The sequence below is a fragment of the Astatotilapia calliptera genome, unplaced genomic scaffold (assembly GCF_900246225.1).
Source record: "Astatotilapia calliptera unplaced genomic scaffold, fAstCal1.2 U_scaffold_1, whole genome shotgun sequence".
Lineage (NCBI taxonomy): Eukaryota > Metazoa > Chordata > Actinopteri > Cichliformes > Cichlidae > Astatotilapia > Astatotilapia calliptera.
This window is the reverse complement of record NW_020535618.1, coordinates 1,566,723-1,587,501: the sequence shown is the minus strand read 5'-3', so window position 1 is coordinate 1,587,501 and position 20,779 is coordinate 1,566,723. Positions and strand designations below refer to the sequence as shown.

Sequence of the window (20,779 nt, the reverse complement as noted above, 5' to 3'; positions counted from 1 at the left end):
ACGTAATATGGGTCAAGTGATCAGTTTGATATCAATCTTTTGTGATACACCGTCATATTTACATTATTTGTACAGTACGAATGATTTTCTTTGGTACCTGCTCAAACTTAAGCTCTCCTTAGTATGGTTGGCTCCGTTTCCCCAACAGCGCACTCACAGGCAGCAGCTGCCCCGCCCCCTCGCTCAGTCGCTTAGTGCCTGAGCTCGGATCATACCAATATCAGGGGGGATTCACGCACAGTCGTAAATTCCCACAGTGTGCACTATGTGCTTCGAATATTGTGTGTACTTTTTATTTTATACAGTTGTCAGCCAGGCATCTAACTATGAAAAAAATTACACTCCAAAAGACCCCGGGCTTCTGACAAAATAACCCGGGCTTAAGCCCAGTAAGCCACCCCCACGCTCCGCCCCTGGTTTACTCCCCGTTTATGAATCCTGCTTTTGGGTCCTACCTCCTGCCTGCCACTCTGCAAACCATGACAAAGACAAAAATATATTTTATTGTAATGGGTTACCAACAGATAAATTGTTGCACTAGCCTTGAAGAAAAAAAAACTTGCGTTTGAGTGAAACGTCATCACAGTTTGTTAATTTTTAATTAAACTATGGAAAAAGTGATGTTCCCAGAACAGGCCATGAATGTATCCTGGGAATTAGGAATGTATATAAGACAATAAAGAGAAACACTGTTTTTATTTGTTGTTGCTTTTAATATATCCCATTACATTGTTTTTGAGTATTTGATTACACACAGAGGTCTTTGAATTTAAATATGCTTTTTTTTTTTTTTTTTTTTAAATGGTAACTACAGATATGATATTTGCATTCAAAGGACAATAATTTGTTATTAGCACTGGACTGTCCATAAACAGCACTGGGATCAAATTGTTGCTCACCAGAATATTTCCATAATATTTTTTTATTCTGCTAATGTGGATCATTTCCCTCTCAAGCTTTTAGTTGTATAATCTGGAGTGAAATTTTCAGCCTAAAACGTTGTTTCGGTTCATCACCGTTATATTCAAATTTTGTTAAAGAGATGAGATAAATGTTTATAACATGTTACAAAATACAGCTTCATAATTTTCCCACAATCATTTAAACCCAATAATAATTAATGCACAAACAGAGAAAAGCTACAAAGCAATATCAGGAAATCGGTTTTCTCCCTCTTCTTTTATTAAAATGATTACATTACTCATTAATTATTATTAATTATGGTAACTGTTCGTCGTAAAGCATATCTCTGAAAATGTAGGGCAGTTTGCATCTTTGAAATAAAAAATCTACTTGATTATATCTCAGCCAGTGGGAAAAAAAACAAACAAAACCTTGACTATGGATAGTAACGTTACTGTGGATGATAGTTATAACAAGATGTAGTAGATTAATCTATCCCAGTTTAAACTAAATAAAGAAACAGAAACACAGAGGGAGCTGTAAATGAAACCAGAGCTTCATGGTTTAACGTCAACGATGCAGGAGCTCTTTATGTCTCTGAAGCTGCTGCAGTCGAAGTCAGCAACCACGGTCTTCAGTCCAGCTCTGTAGGGAGTCGTGGTAATCTTGAGCTTCAGTGTGGCCTTTGGCTCTACCTCACCCAGGTCACTGTAAATAGAAAAACATTATTATTTTTTATTTTACTTCAAGCCCTGTTTGGATGAGAACCTAGGCTAGTTAAGCCAACTTAGCTTGGGGGGGGAATAAAGGAAAACGGTTGCCTAGCTTTAGCTAAACTCTTTACAAAAGCAGTCTGTAAGCAGTAATTAGGATTAGCATACTGTTTCTTTTTATTTTTATCTTTATGCAAAATGGAATTGTGAGCTGGAACTATTTATTGGTGAACAACACTTGGTGGCACTACCAACAACATAGCACTGTAAGTTAGAAATGTTTCTTTTCTTTTGAAGACTGGAGAAAAAAAAGAAAATTTAGATTTGTTTGGAGCACTAAAATATGCAGCATGAATCAAAATCTGAAAGTCTTTTGTGGCCACTTCAATTCTTTGAAAAAACACAACTTTAATCAAAACAAAAGGCTACGTATACAAAAATGAGTAGTTAATGGATTATTTCTCTCGTTATTTCCTTTTTGAAGATTTTTAATTCTTTTTCTGTGGCAACATATCAGACACGTGGCAGACAAACGATGGCTTGAATTAAATAAGTTAAAGTTACGAGAAAATTTCCATGAATTTGTTTCATCTTTACACAAGCATCAATAGTTTATGGTTTAAAAGTGTTGTTTTAAAGATATTTTACATAATGAGGTTACTGCATTAACATCAATATTAAACCAAATGAAAATGAGTGAACTGGCAGAGTACAAGGAAAATAAAGAGTTTTTTTTAACCAGTATTATTGAACCGCTGAGATGATGAAATGAAATCTGACTAGAATCAATATTTGTTTTTGTAACTCTCACATAAAAAGCAAATTACTGTTTCACAAAAAGCATCTGGTTGAAGATGGGAAATATTATCATTAACTCCAGACAATCACATTGTTCCTTATACCCTGTGATTGTAATGAGTTAGATTGTATGTTAAGTCTCAGTACTGACCTTTGCATATAGTCTGATTTAAAAAGGCCACATCCAATGACTGTCAGGGAGCAGTTCCTCAGCCTCTCATTGAGCGGGTTTTTAAATTCCACCTCCAATGTCATTTCATGGTTCACATGGACTGGATACAAAACCTAAAAGAAGCACAGATATAGTACAGCATTAATGTGCAGCAAATTATAGAACAAAGTCCAGAATTTTCAGAATCTCATAGAACCTGTTCATCAACTGAGTTCAGGTGACGCTTTTTTGACTGTCAAATAACCAATCAGCAGTTATCGTTGTAAGGCCATGCCACACAGCCAGTCTACCGTATACCATGAACACATACTTTGTTACCAAGTAATGACATTAGTTTGAATCTGCTTTCACTTCCTGTGTTATAAAATCACGCACTTCCTTATATTACACACAAAATTTGGATTTTAATGACCTTCATGGAGATGACTGGTTGCTCTAGGGTGATGTTGGTCTCAGTCTGGTAGTATTCATCACTGTCACTGGCCACTGCTGAAACCTTTATGCTGTCGCAGTTCACCATATATTTACTGTAATCTGCAAAGGGGATCTGGATAGGTATGGCCACATCTGTAGGACATACAGTGAGAGGCAGGAATGTGAGAACTGATCCAGAGATTCATGGTATCATCAGGAAACTTTAATTTCTTGTTTCTTTCTAATTTCTTTCATTTCTGAGACTTGGGGTGGAGTTTGAAGTAGCAGCCTCAAATCATAGAAATCTATATCATTTCTTTTTTTTTTTTTCAAATAAATTACAATGCTGACCAAAATTGTAAGATAAGAACTGCAGACCTTGTCCAGACAGAAGTGTCACGTGCTGCACTTTGTTCAGGATGTTGTCCGCTGGATTGCCGTTGTAACTCATGGCCTGAGCGTTGACACGGACAGACAACACCTTATTGGTGTGATCCTTACTGCTCAGCTTGAGCCTCAGTTTAATGTCCTGGCCATTTATCGCCTTGGTCTCCTGGTGTTGAAGTTACATTGAAAGTTATGTTGAAACCAAGCACACCAGTGTTTTTCTTGTGACATTACCAATAAATTTGATGTGTCACATGACCCTCTTCCTATTGAAAAAAAACAAAAGTTGTATCCAAGATGGCCGACATCTAATTGGCCACCATGGTCACCACCCATCTTGAGGAGTTTGTCCCCTCACATATACTAATGTGCCACAAACAGGACTTTAATATCACCAACCATTCCCACGGTGTATCCATATAAATGGCCCACCCTGTACATCAGTGTGACAGGTTGAAGGACTACTGCATATAAAACTGTTCAGTTAATACTAATTCATATCAGTTCATATAAGGACAAATAATGTAAATATGGTAAGAAAATGGTTAAGAGGTTATTTTTTCATGTTATATTAATGGCTTTCATGTTACTTAAGAGAACTGCAATCTATACATCACTGATCGGCTAGTAAGCCTTTTCTTGGATCGATTTGTAGTGTCTCTATTCTCCACTAGGGGGCTTTCGCGCGTTCTCCTCACTGCAATAAACGACTGCACGAGAGACGCAAGTCATAATCACTCTCGTGATTCTTTCCCCCTGTTTTCAGGGGTGTAACATCAGCCGGGATTCCGCACAACACTCCCCTCCATTCACCTCGTGAATGTACACTCTCCGCTCTCTTCCCAGCGAATCCCAGATACTGTCTTAAAGTAGTGTAACAGTGCTCCAATATAATGTTGTACCTGGTGGGGCAGTCTATATGCTGTCTATATTTAGAAAGTTCATGGTTTAGATTTGCTCTGTTAGAATCCCCAAGGACAATTGTGAAGGAATCCAGGAATTTTCTTTCAAGGGTGGTAATCTGGTCAGCCAGTGCGTTGTTTGCATTGGCCTGAGGAGGGATGCAAACTCCAACCAGCATGAAGGAACAAAACTCCTGCAGTGAATAAAATGGTTTGCAGTTGATGAAAAAAGTTTCCAGGTTTGAGCAGCAGTATTTCTGTAACACTGCGACATCAGTACACCAACCTTCGTTGATGTAGAAGCAGACTCCACCACCCTTTGTTTTCCCTGAGAGCTCCGCTTCACGGTCCACCCGATGAAGTTGTAAGCCCGGCAGATTTCGCTCTGTCCCCCAGGCAGCCTTGGGATATTCTGATCACTGCCTGGTCCATCTTATTGCAGTTTAAAGGCAACAACTCAAACATGCCAAGCCTGTATTAAAAACTGTGAAGAAGTGGACTAACGCAGCAAAGCAGGAACTGTAGGACTGTTTTGACTGCACTGATTGGACTGTTTTCGAAGCTGCATCTCAGCATCTGGATGAGCTGACGGACACTGTCTGACACTGAAAGGCTGCACCATTTCCAGGGTCAGCAGGAAGGGCTGGCCACGCCTAACAATCAGCTGCTTTCTTGTAATTTCAATGGTGCGATGAGCAGTGTTGTTAGTCACGCAGTGAAAATTCACCTTGTTAATTCCTGCAACAAAAAACACAACATGAGTACAAATGTAATTATCTTAGAGAGCCACAAAAGCAACTATAAGTATGACATGAAAAGCCTAAGTTAACTGGCAAGCTTGAAGTTTTACAGGAAGTTATAATTCAGAAATGGTAGTGATGACATTTGAGTCACAGGTTTCTTATCTTACTGTTTTTAACTCTTCTAGGATTCAAAAATATTCAAATTATCTCAAAAATATCTCAGTTTTGATCATAAATTCCTCTGCAATGACCTCTTTTTAAGTTGTTATTTACTTCCTGTTAGTGCCCCTTTCACATATTGTGGGCTTTTGAAAACTGTGAAAAAATATAAAATAGTTAATAATTTTCAACTATTTTCAAACATCTGTGAGAACAAGATGATTTTTTTTTTTTTTTTTTTAGAGAATCAACAATTAGCAATCAATATTCATAAATTACTAAATTCCACTTTTAAATCAACCCCGGTGAACTTTGATTTCTCCCGTCACCACCAACTGGTCGGAGCACATAGCTGCCCCTCCCCGATCCTGGTTCTACTGGTGGTTTGACCTTAAGATGACAGTTGTTATGATTTGGCAATACAGAAATAGATACAAACTGAACTAAAAATTGTTAAATTTAATAAAATTCAGTTGTACTTAATTTGTATTAATTCTCAGTTCATTTCATTGACAGTTGGACAGCAATTAAAACTAAAGTTTGTCTGTTTAAGTAGAACTAGCTGAGCTGGTTTGGTGATATGGTTGTTTGTCGTCTGGTATTCATTCTTAGAGTATCAAACTCATCTGGATTCATTTCTGACTATATATTTTAACTATCAGGAAAAATCTCTGAAAAAGTGAAAATGTACCACACACCACGCCTATGGCTTTAAGCCTGATGCCCTCCAGATAAACACCTGCTGATGAAAGCCAATTGATGGGGCGATCGTGGCTCAAGAGTTGGGCGTTCGTCTTGTAATCGGAAGGTTGTCGGTTCGAGCCCCGGCTCCGACAGTCTCGGTCGTTGTGTCCTTGGGCAAGACACTTCACTTGTTGCCTACTGGTGGTGGTCAGAGTAGGCACCACCAGTGCCACCAGAGGGCCCAGTGGCACCAGTGTCCGGCAGCCTTGCCTCTGATAGTGCTGTGGCTACACTGTAGCTTGCCATCACCAGTGTGTGAATGATTGTGTATAGTGTAAAGCGCTTTGGGGTCCTTAGGACCAAGTAAAGCGCTATACAAATACAGACCATTTTACAAGCACAAAAGGCTTTAATCATTTTTTATTTTTTATCAATGTATATATTTTTTTCTCTTGGTGGACTAATAATACAGTAGTACTGTGTGAAAGCATTGAGCTACCTGTAGTTTCTTTATGTTTAGCTAGGAAAAAGGGAAATATGTGCATTGAATTGTGTGAAAACGTACAAATCGATGAAATAGATGATATAAGGCATCAAAAGGGAAGCAGGGATTTGAGCACCTTCCCCTGCCTGTACCCATCAACAGTAACATTTACATTTTACTAAATAAAAGGATCTGGCTTGCATCAGTCACATGATGACCACAAACCAATGCTCACCCTTGATGGCAGAGGGCGCTGGTTACAAGCCGGGAACGAGCTCGCAAAGAGTATGCACATTTTTTGTGTACACGTTGTTAAGTTTTCTTGTGGCAACTGACGAATTGAAACAAATGAGCACACTGTGTGTGCAACAGTGCAACAAAACATTAGCCGTACTTTTATTAACTGCACAAGTAGTGGTGGTCATTAGCCGCTAGCTAACTGGATAAGGGTGTCATGGCTCTGTAGCTCTGTCCATCAAAGTGACACCAAAATGTCACTGTATGCACACGTGTGTATGTGTGCATGTTTTATGTGTATAGATTTTTTTTGCTACATGCTTACCCCACCATGACCACCCCTTTCTTTTGCCCTATTAATATTCCAGTTTCAGTTTATTTCCCACAGGTTTTATAATCTGTTGCCTTATGGTTCCAAGCACTGTCACCAATCTTTGCATTTTATTATTATCTCATGACACTTGTTTAATCAGCTACCATTTCTCCTGTGGACTTTTTAATGTCTACAGTCTCAGATCAGCACAGCCCTGCCCTCCAGCACTATCAGCAGCAGGAGCAGCAGCAACATTGTACCCATCAGGTAACACATATGCTACATTTGCTTTGCATTGTCCCCACCTAATGACAGCGATATAGCATAATGTAATTCCATATTAGATTCTTGATGAATGTGGGTCTTTCATATTCAGCCTGGTTCTCTGTGCCACTTTTTAACTTTGAACACCCGCCCCTTTAAACGTCTGTGCACAGCACTGGTGTGTTAGGAAAAATTGGGCCTCATTTACTAACATTTGTGTGGGAACGTTCTTACCCTGTGCAAAAAATAAAAATATGCCACCATATAAAAATACTGTCAGATTTATGAAATGTGTACAAACCTATTTTGCTCTCAGCACCATTCGTAGGTCAGTAAATCAGAATTGTTTGGAACCAACAGCCTTGTTGAATCTGTATACTGCCCCACAGCAATTTCTCTGTATAGCAACACGTTTATTTCCAGGTGAAGCAAAGAAAGGGGTGAAATGAGAGACAAGATAAGACAAGAGATCATGGAATATGTTTCAGTTGACAAATGCTTCATGGTCACAGCTGCAGTGATGCAGATGTCGCACCGGTCTGTTGTGGTGAAGACAGAGCTCAGTGTAAAGCTGTTGATTTACTGGTCGATACGTCCCCTGTGCTTTCCCTAAGTGATAGCATTTTGTTTCCCTTTATATCCCTTTTTTTTGTAATTACAGGATCTGACCTACTTACTACTTTCTGTTAAAAGGGAGTTCTTCTTCCTACTGTCAACTAGTGCTTGCTCATAGGGGGTTGTCTGCTTATTGGGGTGTTTTTCCTCTCAGTGTTTTTTTATTCTTTTTACCTTTCAATATAAAGTGTGCAAAGAATAAAGTGCCTTGAGATGAGTATCAATGTGATTTGGCAATATGGAAATAAAATTTAATAAAATTCAATTCAATTGATTTGTATAAACTCATCACACTGACAGTTTGATAATAACTGAAAATAAAGTTTATTTGTTTAAGTCGAACTAGTTGGTGTACAGCTGGTTTGGTGATATGGTTGTTTGTCGTCTGGTATTCATTCACAGAATATCAAACTCATCTGGATTCATGTCTGACTGCAAACTTTAACTGTCGGGAAAACTCTCTGAAAAAGTGAAAATGATGATGAAAGCCAAGCACAAAAGGCTTCAATTTAATTTTTCTTATCAATGTATCTTTTTTCTCTTGGTGGACTAATAACAGTAGTACTGTGTGAAAGCATTGAGCTACCTGTGATTTCTTTATGTTTAGCTAGGAAGAAGGGAAATATGTGCATTGAAGTGTACGGTAATGTGATTGGAATAATTGGGCCTTATTTACAAGCATTTGTGTGGAAATATTTTTACCCTGTGCAAATAAATAAAATATATAAATCAAACTGAATGTAATGAAATAGAACTGAAAAATATCTGAAAAAAGTGCAAAGTTACTCGACACCACACATTGATGTCCTGAAGATAAACAGGTGTTAATAAACATATCAGCAATGGATTTATTATCTGTTGCTGGACTATTATTACAGTACAGTGTGAAAGTCTCTACCCACCTCTTGTTTTTGTTTTTTTAATATTTTACTAGGAAAATGGTAAATAAATGTAGCAATTTATTAAATTGTGTACAAGCACATGGAAATATAGGATATAAGGCAAAAACAGAGTTTGTACAACTCTAAGTTGTAGCTGGTGTGACCAACTTTATTCTTCAAAACTGCCTGCTCTCTTCAGTCATTCAAACATCTTTTTTGAATGTCGGCTGCCTTCTATTCTGTTCCTTGTCAACACACTACATTGGTAGTGTGTTAGGGATCATCGTCATTCTAAAAAAGGAACTTTTCCAGAAATTTACAGACAGATATTGCATGGTGGATCAAAATCTGATTGAGCATAACTCATAATTCCATCAATTTTAGCAAGATCTCCAACATCACTGGCTAAAGTGCAGCCCTGAATCAGGTCAGAGCGTTCACCATGTTTTACAGATGGCTGTAGAGACTCACTGTTGTACGGCTCCCATGAGGTCCTTTATATATATTGTCAAAAATTTGAACCAGAATTTTCAAATTTTTAATTTCTTTTAATTTTTTTTTTTTTGTAATTTCAGACAAATGATTCTTGTTCAACCTTTTTCTAGTTGTCAGGTCATTTATATATATTTATAATTAAAAAAATAAAATGTATGGGACGATCGTGGCTCAAGAGTTGGGCGTTCGCCTTGTAATCGGAAGGTTGCCGGTTCGAGCCCCGGCTTGGACAGTCTCGGTCGTTGTGTCCTTGGGCAAGACACTTCACCCGTTGCCTACTGGTGGTGGTCAGAGGGCCCGGTGGCGCCAGTGTCGGGCAGCCTCGCCTCTGTCAGTGCGCCCCAGGGTGGCTGTGGCTACAATGTAGCTTGCGATCACCAGTGTGTGAATGTGTGTGTGAATGGGTGGATGACTGGATATGTAAAGCGCTTTGGAGTCCTTAGGGACTAGTAAAGCGCTATATAAATACAGGCCATTTACCATTTATAATTTATACTCACTGTTTGCCATCATGCCAGTTACTGGAGGGATCACAACGATCGCAGGTTTGGAAAGCAACAGCTCAGCTCTGAAAACAGAGTAGCAAACACTATAGGTTCCTGCCTTTTAAAGAGCCTGGCATACTTAAAGAGATACAATTCCTGCTGAAACAGGTTTTTGGGACATTTCTTTGAAAGGCAGATCATTTAAAACTGCCAACCAAGTGAGACTGATTAGAATTAGATAACATTTTTTAGATACCAGCTCAGAAAAGGGAAAGGGACTGCTTTAGTCTCCAACAGTTGGCATTATGTAGCTGATTATATCACATGAATTCTTTTTGCTGCAGATGCCATCAAACTCATAGATGAGTAAAGAGCACAACTAGCATTCACTGTGCAAATGAGCCAGTCGGACAGGTCCAGAGACCAGCAACCCTCTGGCAACCACCAATCACTATGAAATTGTGCAAGCTGCAAGCAAGTCTTCAGCTGCCATTTTCCATATGAAATACAGGCAACCATTTCAATCTGCCGGAAATCAAAACCACCAAACCAAACAGGGTTAAAAACAGCAAACAAATTTTTAACTTGAGCTTTTCTAGCATCACCGATCACCCAAAGCACTTTAGACTACAAACCACAATTATTATTATTAAATAATTATTTGATCCCCTGTTGGGATCCATACAGTACATTTATTTTGTGTTTTTTAAATCCAGATTCAGAAGAGTTTTACGTGTTTTAAAATGTTACAAAAACTATAACTAAAATTATTATTTTTATTTTTTATTATTATTATTATTATTATTATTATTAGCCTAATACTGTGAGTTTTGCTGACACTCATATGATTAATGATCCTTTTATTCTCAGTCGCTGTAATTGCCCAAGAAATGTGGGGATATTACACCGGTTTTAATGACTCTGCACCAACTGCCCATTTGTTTAAGAACTGATTTTAGGATTATACTTTTAAAGCCTTTCATGGCCCCAAAATAGAATAGAATAGAATATTGGAACTGGTGTCTCTGTACCAAGCAGTACACAGCTGACTCTAAAAGCAATCTAGTGTTAACAGTTGGCAGTTGTTAATTACAGTTTTCATTGTTAACAACAAATAACCTCAATGAAAAATCTTAAACCAGAAAAACTGTAATGCCAAAATTCCCATAACAAAACCCCACTTTCATGATTGCTATTGATGTGGCAAAGGTAAATTAGCTCTCAATTTACCATTTTGTCACAATGGTTATAACACAGCTGATAATATTTAAATGCACAACAAGCTGCTGCTTTGCTTAAATATGATCTATTATTGGAGCTGGGTCGTCTTAACTCTGCATCAGGTGATACTTTTTGTTTTGCAAACCTTTTTGTTCTTTATCTCATTGGGTGTGTCTCTGAAATGTTTCTGCATAAGTGCACACCTGTGCATTTTCAGATAACAGATAGTTATGTGTGTAACACTATCCGATTTTTCGTAAAGATTAGATTTCAGTTATGTCAGAAAACACATGCTATTTTATGTTATCTTCTAGGTTGTTTAATTTCATAGCAGCTTGTATAAAGTTTTAGCAGGTGAGGGTACAGTGAGGTGAGAACAGCGAGACATCCTTCGAATGCCACTAAAACTGGAATTTTAATTCATTGTTATCAGAGATTCTTTAATAGGACATTTCAAATTTAGAAGTATTTAAAGTGATGTCCAGTTTAATTAAAGGGAAAATAAATCAAATAGGAAAATGATTAATGAAATACTTAAAATATGGTCTTTATCCTTTAAGGTCGGGTCCTCTAACAGTGGAGTACCTTTGCTGTTCCTAGGACTGCGCTCCTCTGGACAGAGATCTTGGATCTTGGTCCTGGCATCTGCTGGAGCCACTCGCCCAGCTTACTCTGATTACCATGGCGACCACTGTTACCTTTACCTTTACATAAAATTATATGACATGTGACATATACCGTAAATTGTTGTGTTGTTCTGTGAATAGTCAGTGAAGCATTTGCGTTGACATGACTGGAATTTCATGTAATAAATTTGTTAAACTCAAATATCACATTTTTAGAATCCTAGAGACAATGATCAAAGAGAAAACTAAAACAAATACTGGTGGTGGTCAGAGGGCCCGGTGGCGCCAGTGTCCGGCAGCCTCGCCTCTGTCAGTACGCCCCAGGGTGGCTGTGGCTACATTGTAGCTTGCCATCACCAGTGTGTGAATGTGTGTGTGAATGGGTGGATGACAGGTTGTGTAAAGCGCTTTGGGGTCCTTAGGGACTAGAAAAGCGCTATACAAATACAGGCCATTTACCATTTACCATATAAAAATGAAAATCTGTGAATGTAATCATAATTAGGAAAAATCAATTATATTTTTCTTGACAGTTGGTTTTATTGATCTAACACCAAAGAAAAGATCCACACGGTGCTTTGTGTGACACCTGCTGGCCAATTTGGTTTATCGCCAGATCTTGAAGATGATGTTCAGTGACACATACGAGTCCTGCACAAGTCAAAACAATACTCATCATACCATTCTGTCAATAACTGTGATCAACACATGTTTTGGAGAAATCCGCATATAAACAAGTCAAGTAAATAATGAGACTGTTAAAGACAGCAAGCTGTCTTTAAAGAGGATGAATCAGTGGTGCAGATTTAAAACATTGTACAAGTTTGAACAAGAGCAGGAAGAATCAGGTGAATAAATGGGCCAATAATGAAGTTAGCTGGAAAAACAATGATCACTTTTCACAGAATAATTTTTAAATAGCAGTGACACCTTGTGGTGAAAAACCTAATCACCATCTCATGACTGGTTACCCTTCTCGCTACAGCAGCCAATTTAACCAGTCATTGTGAGGCTTACCATGCAGTGGGCATTTCCTTCTGTGCGTTTATGAAGCAGCTGAGAGTATTAATACGTTTATTAGCTGTCGCAACCTTTGTTGCTGTCAGTTTATTGCAAGACCTGTGCATTTTTGTTGAGGGGAGTTGTTTCTAACTGTATCTTTGCATTCCCCGTGGTGCATAGCATCCATATGCTAGTCCAGGCAGTGAATGTTCTTGTGTTACCTTGATAAATCTGTCTGAATTTATCACTAATTGTTCATATTTACTAGTTCTGTTTGCATTGCTATTGTCATTCTTCATTGGGCAAGATACTGAATCTCAAGTTTCCCGAAATCAGTTCTAGAGATTAATGAAAATATTTGCATTGTTTATTGTAATCAGCTCTATCTATCCTTGGTCTGCACAGTATTAGTCCCTCTAGGGGCAAAGTTCAGAGAGAAAACTGAGCCTGATGTTTCAAATGTCACAATCACAAGGTCAGATATTGAGTTAAAATTCTGATGTTGAATGATGTTGTAGATAAAAGCCCATCATAGTAAGAGGAGTAGATGTAGTAACTTGAGAGCCAGATCATAGTAAGCAAGGCAGGTGTTCAAATGGGAGAGCCGGTTTTTGACGATGTAGCAGCATGGAGGCATCTGCAGTGGGGGTGAAGGGAGAGAGGTGAATAATCCCATAGCAAGTGAAAATGGTGACTGAAGAAGAAACACGATGAAGTGCATCATGGGAATTCATCCATCTATCCATCCATTCTCTTCTTCTTATGTTAAATAGGGTCAATGGTTGCACTGGAGCCTATCCCAGCTACCATAGGGCGAGAGGTGGGGAACACCCAGGTCAGGTCACCAATCTGACATAGAGCTAATAGAAGGTGTTAAAAGTAGAGAAACAGATGTGTTAGGAGTAGAATTTGAAGCGTGGGGGTCAGTTGTAATGTGGTTGAACCAGAAGGTGGAGTGGGAGTTGTTAAATTGCTAGGGGCAGAAGTGGTTGATATGGATGAGGGGCAGAAGCAGTTTTTGATATCTGGGTAAAACTGTGAGACAGTCTTGTGTAGAGGACACTGTGTTCCAGGAAACATGTTAAACTCAGAGTCTGCTGTCCTCAGTTTGTTGTGCAGTTCTGACAGAGTCTTGGTCTGTAGATATTTGTGTTTAGATTCATCTGGAACATTTTCGCCCCAGTGTGCGCTAGCGATCCACATGTCCATGTTGGAGCTGTAGCAGCAGAATGCCGACCAGAGCATGGAGGGAATGTTAATCTTGTTGTTGAGGATGTTGTTAGAGCTGGGTTGTGCTCCAGTTACCACAAAAACTTCAGTGACACCACTGCTATTTTTGCAGTATTTGTCCATAACACATTTGATGCACCTCTCCATTTTGTTCCAGCTTCCCTGGTTGAAAGTTCTTGCTTGTGGAACAATGTTGGTCAGGGTGAAAGTAGCCATTTTGTCATCTTTAGTGAATGCATGAGAGCTTGGAAATATGTGACCTTTGTCATATGTTCCATTGGATTTGAAATCAGTGTCTACAGCCTGGTGATTGTAGATCTTCTCTTTGTCTTTTCTCCTCATGTTATTGCTGTCATTTTCATTCTCAAGCTGCAAAGAGGCTTACAGTTAGTTATGAATATACAGGGTGGGCCATTTATATGGATACACCGTAATAAAATGGGAATGGTTGGTGATATTAAAGTCCTGTTTGTGGCACATTAGTATATGTGAGGGGGCAAACTCCTCAAGATGGGTGGTGACCATGGTGGACATTTAGAAGTCGGCCATCTTGGATACAACTTTTGTTTTTTCAATAGGAAGAAGGCCATGTGACACATCAAACTTATTGGTAACGTCACAAGAAAAACAATGGTGTGCTTGGTTTCAACGTAACTTTATTATTTCATGAGTTATTTACAAGTTTCTCTTTGTTCACAGCCATTGACATGTCCGTGAGGAGCGGATCGAAATTGTGTTGATATCTGGTGAACGCAGTAACCGGGTCATTGCAGCAGATTTCAAGGCAAGACACCCTGCAAGACCACCCATCTCCCATGCTACAGTTAGCAAACTGCTTGCTAAGTTTCGTGAAACTGGTTCAGTGTTGGATTTGCCAAAATGTGGACGCAAGAAAACTGTCACTAATGAAGAAACATCAGTGGCTGTTCTAGCGTCATTCAGCAAGAGCCCACAGCGTAGCACTCGCCGCATGTCACTGGAGAGTGGCATTAGTCGAACATCCCTTCAGCGGATATTAGCTACTCACAAATGGCACCCTTTCAAACTCCAGCTACTGCAGCATCTCAACGAGGATGACCCAGATTGGCGCACATAATTTGCAGAATGGGCAAAACAAAAATTGGAACAGGACCCTCAGTTCACGCAGAAGATTTTGTTCAGTGATGAGGCAAACTTTTATGTGAATGGTGAAGTTAACAAACAAAACCACGGCTATTAGTCTGACACTAACCCACATTGGATGGATCCCTCCAAGACTGTTGGACCAACAAAAGTGATGGTTTGGTGTGGTATATGGGATACAATGATAGTGGGTCCATTCTTCATCAATGGAAACCTCAAGGCCACTGGATATTTGAAATTGCTACATGATGATGTGTTTCCCTCTTTATGCACTGAAGCTGGCACGTTCCCTGAGTTTTTCCAGCAAGATGGTGCACCACCACATTATGGGTGCCAGGTCCGAGCATTCCTAGATGAACAGTTTCCTGGAAAGTGGATTGGTCATTGTGGGCCAGTTGAATGGCCCCCAAGGTCTCCCGATCTGACCCCCTTAGACTTTTATCTTTGGGTTCATCTACAGGCAATTGTCTATGGTGTGAAGATACGAGATGTGCAGCACCTGAAACTACGGATACTGGATGGCTATCAGTGTGTGAAGAGTGGGAGAAGAGGGTTGCATTGACAATCCAACACAATGGGCAGCACATTGAACACATTTTATAAGTGGTCAGAAACTTGTAAATAACTCATGAAAGAATAAAGTTACGTTGAAACCAAGCACACCATTGTTTTTCTTGTGACATTTCCTATTCCTATGGGGCAGGGATAGCTCAGTAGGTAAAGTGGTCGCCCCATGATCGGAAGGTCGGCGGTTCGAATCCACTTAACGGCTACCCTGAGGTACCCCTGAGCAAGGTACCGTCCCTACACACTGCTCCCCGGGCGCCTGCTTAGTGGGCTGCCCACTGCTTCACTGAGTGAATGGGTCAAATGCAGAGAAAAACAAGTAATTTCCCCATGGGGATCAATAAAGTATCCATTATTATTATTATTATTATTATTGAAAAAACAGAAGTTGTATCCAAGATGGCCGACTTCTAAATGGCCACCATGGTCACCACCCATCTTGAGGAGTTTGCCCCCTCACATATACTAATGTGCCACAAACAGGACTTTAATATCACCAACCATTCCCATGTTATTATGGTGTATCCATATAAATGGCCCACCCTGTACAGTAGCACATTGTAAGATATAAATAAAAGTTTGATTTACAGTCTGTGAGACCTACCTGTGGCTCTATCTGCCAATGACTGCGGGGTCGCTTTATTTCTACGTCTCCAATGTACTTGTATGCAGAAAATACTGGAATCTTGTTCTTGATGTCATAGAGAGTTAAAAACCTTCTCTTGTTCTTATAAGTCTGGCATATAGGCTTGTACTGGTTCTGGTTCAGGATATTTCCACTTTCCAAGACACCAGGGACCTGAGGGGGAGTTTCCTCAAGAAGAAATTGTTTACAGATTGATACTGATGTGACCACTTCAGCTAAAGTGGGATCTATTGGAAGGACTAGGAAGAGCAGGGCAGGGATGGACAGGAAACAGGTTTGTATTGATGACATCCTCAACTGAGATGTGTCCTGTGGTCAGATGAAAAAACAAAAAAACTCATCAGCAATACACCTTAAAATTTTTGGACAAGACTGAACAACCTGTGTAGAGGAGTAATGCTAGCCTACACATAATGACAACAGGAGGTCTCGATTCTACAACAGATATGTACAAGGGTTGCATAAGTGGAAACGATAACATCAAGCTGCAGTGATCTTGCATTTAATGAGCCATTGTGATTCTACTTCTCTGCATTTGCAGACTGTGTACTTACAGGCCTTCCTTTCTTGGAAGGCCTGTAAGTACAAAGTAGGTCTTTCTCAGAGAGTGTGCTTTGGCTTAAAAAGAAGTTGAAGGGTGGTGTAAGCAAGTGAAATAAACAGTTATGATGACGGATATTAAGTCATTCATTGCTGGCAGAAAACATTCTAAAGTATACTGCTTACTTGCATAGAATAAGGTACTGTTTTAATATGTGGTTACAGGTGGCTTATAGAGCACCAGTAGACACACCTGTGGTAACAATTTCAACATCTTTTGTCACCTTATCACTTTCACAAGAGTTTCAGAAAACTTACTCTCACCTCTGATACTGTGACATCAAGGTCAATGAGATTCAAACTCGTCCGAGATTTTTAATAGATACACCTGTGGTATCAGTTTGAAGGTCCTACCTCATTTCATTCCTAAACTGGCGAAGTGACTTGGTGATTTATTTTTTTTTTGCACAACACTGGTCACTATATTCTTCATTTCCGGTTAATACTTGTACAGCTGCTGTTATTGTGTATATATTTATTTATATTTAGATTTCTTCATACATTCTTATATAGTTCTATATTGTGTATTGTGTATTTTGTTGTACAGTTATTTTATTTTCAACTTTAATTTATATATTTATCTTTATCTTATTCTTCCCAGTTAAATTTACCCTTCATTCTAATTTGTGTTGTACAGTTATTTCATTTTTAACCTTAATTTATATTTTATTCCTTCCTAGTTAAATTTACCCTTTTTAATTTTTCATATTTATTTCCTATCTTATTCATAGCCTTTTCCTTTTTTGTTTTCTTTAGGTCACGAGCAGTTGTCCAAGCATTTCACTACATATCGTACTGTGTATGACTGTGTACGTGACAAATAAAATAAAATTTGAATTTGTATTTATTCTAAATATAACATAGAAACATATCAAATGTTTAAAGGGGGAAAGAAAATCACAATTAAAAAAATATTAACTCATTTTGAATTTGATGGCAGCAGCATGTTTCAAAAAACTTTTATTTACTTCCCTGTCAATTCTGCGAACTGAGGACAACAATTATTGGAATTTGGGGAGAGTAATGTTATCTCACTGTCTTGTCTGATGTTGGATTTTAGCTGCTCAGCAGTCCAGGGTCTTCTTTGCCGCATTTTTCATTTTATGATACTCCAAATCTTTTCAGTTCCCAGAAGGATAAAATATGACGGTTTTTATCTACCTCTTCGTTGTGCCTTCTTAAAGCAATCCGATGTCCATCATCTAGCTGCGCCGCTATGCTAGTTTTCCCTAGCACAGCTAGCTTTACACTGTTGTCCATATGAACTCGTGAGCTTTCATGTTTCTTGATTCGTTCGGAGAGGTGCTTTAAGTCGGTTTGTCCAGATTGTGTCCACGTCAAATCACACTTGTCACTTTTGAACAGTATGCACGGGAAACAAAAAAGTGCATTAGCTGTTCCACAGCCTGTCAGCCACGACTTGCGCTGGAACCAACTCCGACAAAAAGTCCTGTTGTATGCTTTTGACTTCTCCTTCGTTGCCTGGGTTAGTTGAATTTCGGGCTTGTCAGGTCCCAACTCTTTAACTTGCAGTTTTTCTGCCATTGTCCTTCTGGCAAAAGGGTAGGTTAGAAGCGATCTAACCGAATTTGGGGGAGGCTGTGCCTCAACCGTTAACAATACCGCTGCCATCGTCTCTCTCTGACCTTATAGCTCACTTAGGCTACTGACTGAGGTAAAATTCTAGAACAGCAAATCTTCGCGCGTTTTCTGCAGGGGCGCAATTTTAAGCGCCCCCAAACCATTTAATTCAGCGACGCTGATAGGTCAAATATTTATTATTTTCCCCTGGCAACCATTTAATGATAGGCTATTTCGCTGCATATCAAGGGCGCTTTGACGAGCGCCCCAGAAGAAGAAAAACACCGTTTGTTGGTTGAACTTTAATGAGTCAGCTGGTGAAAATGTTAAAATACGCCTGGCTGTATATGGGCACACACATAGTAAAACTATCATTGATGAATTTTTTAAAAATATATATTTTTACTCCTCCACATTTGGGGGGGCGGAGCCCGAGCGCCCCCTATGGGCCAGCCGCCACTGGTCTGGACTGCAGGCAGGCCAATTCAGCACCCAGACTCTTCTACTGTGAAGCCATGCTGTTGTAATAGATGTATTGTGCCTTTTTGCTGAAATATGCAAGACCTTCCCTAAAAAAGACATCTGAATGGGAGTGGATATTTATCTGACCTGTATATATCTTTCACCATTGTTGATGCCTTTCCAGATGTGCAAGCTGCCAATTCCATAGGCACTAATACATCACTGGATACCAATTGGTATCCATCAGAGCTGTAGGCTTTGGAACTGTCTGATAGCAAGGCGAATGGTCTCTCTGCTCTTTAGAGGTTACAGGGTCAGTGTTTTTCAAATTATATATAGAGTTTCAATTCATTGTCCCCACAGAACAGTTTTCCACTTTGCTTCAGACCCTTTTAGATGAGAAGATGGTGGCTTTTTTTTTTTAAATCATATATGGTTTATATTTGAATGAAGGAGACTTGCATTTATGGATGGCACACTGACCTGTGTTACCAGAAAATGATTTGTGAAAATGTTATTTCTATGCCACATTCATGCCTGTTCTTTAATGCGGTGCCGCCTGAGGGCACGATGCTCACAGGCATCCAGTACTGATTTTCAGCCTTCTCCCTTCTGCAGAGAGATTTCTTCAGATTCTCTGAATCTTTTGATATTTTGCACTATACATGATTAGGGATGGGTATTGATAAGATTTTAACGATTCCGATTCCATTTTCGATTCTGTTTAACGATTCGATTCTTTATCGATTCTCTTATCGATTCTTTTTTTTTTTTTTTTAAAAGGAGAACACTAAGGTCGATTAGTCAGAGGCTTTGTTTTATATCTTCTCTTTGAACAAGATTTTAGATAAAGCCTACAAACCCAACAGTGAATCTGAGAGATCCAGCTACGGCTCTCATGGGTGTCAAGGTCCCAGGAAAAAAATTGTAATGTAAAATAATAAAATAAATATTGTGAGACATATCACATATTGACGGGGTGGTTATGTAAAGTATAATGTTATACTTGTCATTGTCAAAGGTACCACACTTCTTTTTTGTTGCTTGTTTTTCTGGTGTATTTTTCATTTGAACTGTTACTCTGCCAGAGTACTCATATTTACAAGATGGCATTGAACGCCCCATTGGTGTATCAGGAAAACTATTTTGTACGTATGTTCCTTGAAGGGGATTGAAGTCGTTCTTTTTTCCACCGCAGCGAAGGGCTAGGAGTAGGAGAGGAGCTGCTGTATGTTTTTGTTATCGAATCGATCTGATTGTGAAATAAAGCATATGCAGTGAGAAAGCAACTCCAGGAGTCATCCCTGCCTTAAAGCTGCAACATTCTTCTGTAGCAATAACAAAGTATAACATAAATTGTTCTGTGGCAATTACACAAGAATATCCAGTAATGTCCCTGCCCACAATTAAACACATTCACTTACCAAAAATCGGGGGCATCTGCTGTGGCAAATGGGTGCAAGCCTTTGACCACAAACTTAGACACTGCTCTGTGACATTAGTCTATCCTGGCCTGAAAGGAGACGCTACCGGTAGACTGCAGCGAGAACTACCAGCGAGCGCCAGCCAGACTCTGTCTGTCTCTCTCATCATGGTCACCTACATGTACAGTAATGGCAGGTCTTGTAATAAGGCAGATTGCGCTAACATAATATGCACTGTTAGTTGATTATTTACCTGCCGCATTAACGGGAGAGGACGTGCAAACGTTAGCGCTGCTGCTGGGTTGAGAGTCACGAGTCCGGAGCGGAATTAAAAACGCGTGTCATCGCGTGTTTTGTGAGCAAATGCTTTTGCATATTCGTAGTGTTTCCTCCCTTAAATGAAATATCTACTTTGCAAGTTGCCCTGTTGTCATCGGTTCTCATAAAGTATAATCAAACTTTTGAGCGTTTGAGCCGCTTAGGCGCCGTGTTTCCTGCCAGGTAAATGACGCTCCGCAACGTGGTGACGTCATTCGGGGCGACTGGAATCGATAAGGGAATCGTTTGCAAAAATGGCAAACGATTCCAAGGAATTGAAACAGTGGGAACCGGTTCTCAACAAGAACCGGTTTTCGATACCCATCCCTAT

At 39.4% G+C, this 20,779-nt stretch overlaps 2 protein-coding genes across 4 annotated transcripts; both read right to left on the bottom strand.

Annotated features, from left to right (window-relative positions):
* Positions 1–1,257: 1,257 nt before the first annotated feature.
* On the bottom strand, positions 1,258–3,617 carry LOC113017249 (protein-glutamine gamma-glutamyltransferase E-like). The gene is made up of 4 exons (XM_026160404.1): positions 3,379–3,617; positions 2,999–3,153; positions 2,566–2,699; positions 1,258–1,611 (listed from the first exon to the last, which is right to left on the bottom strand). The coding sequence occupies exons 1-4, from the start codon at positions 3,449–3,451 to the stop codon at positions 1,461–1,463; spliced, it is 513 nt and encodes a 170-aa protein (XP_026016189.1). The 5' UTR covers positions 3,452–3,617; the 3' UTR covers positions 1,258–1,460.
* An 8,408-nt stretch (positions 3,618–12,025) lies between these two features.
* LOC113017270 (endonuclease domain-containing 1 protein-like) lies at positions 12,026–20,408 on the bottom strand. Of its 3 annotated transcripts, none has more exons than XM_026160443.1 (3): positions 20,384–20,408; positions 16,022–16,372; positions 12,026–14,097 (listed from the first exon to the last, which is right to left on the bottom strand). In XM_026160443.1, the coding sequence occupies exons 1-3, from the start codon at positions 20,390–20,392 to the stop codon at positions 13,372–13,374; spliced, it is 1,086 nt and encodes a 361-aa protein (XP_026016228.1). In that variant the 5' UTR covers positions 20,393–20,408; the 3' UTR covers positions 12,026–13,371. The 3 variants fall into 3 exon arrangements, with proteins under 3 accessions (XP_026016228.1, XP_026016227.1, XP_026016229.1); XM_026160442.1 differs by lacking the exon at positions 20,384–20,408 and adding an exon at positions 17,825–19,202; XM_026160444.1 differs by lacking the exon at positions 20,384–20,408 and adding an exon at positions 17,699–17,779.
* Positions 20,409–20,779: the final 371 nt, after the last annotated feature.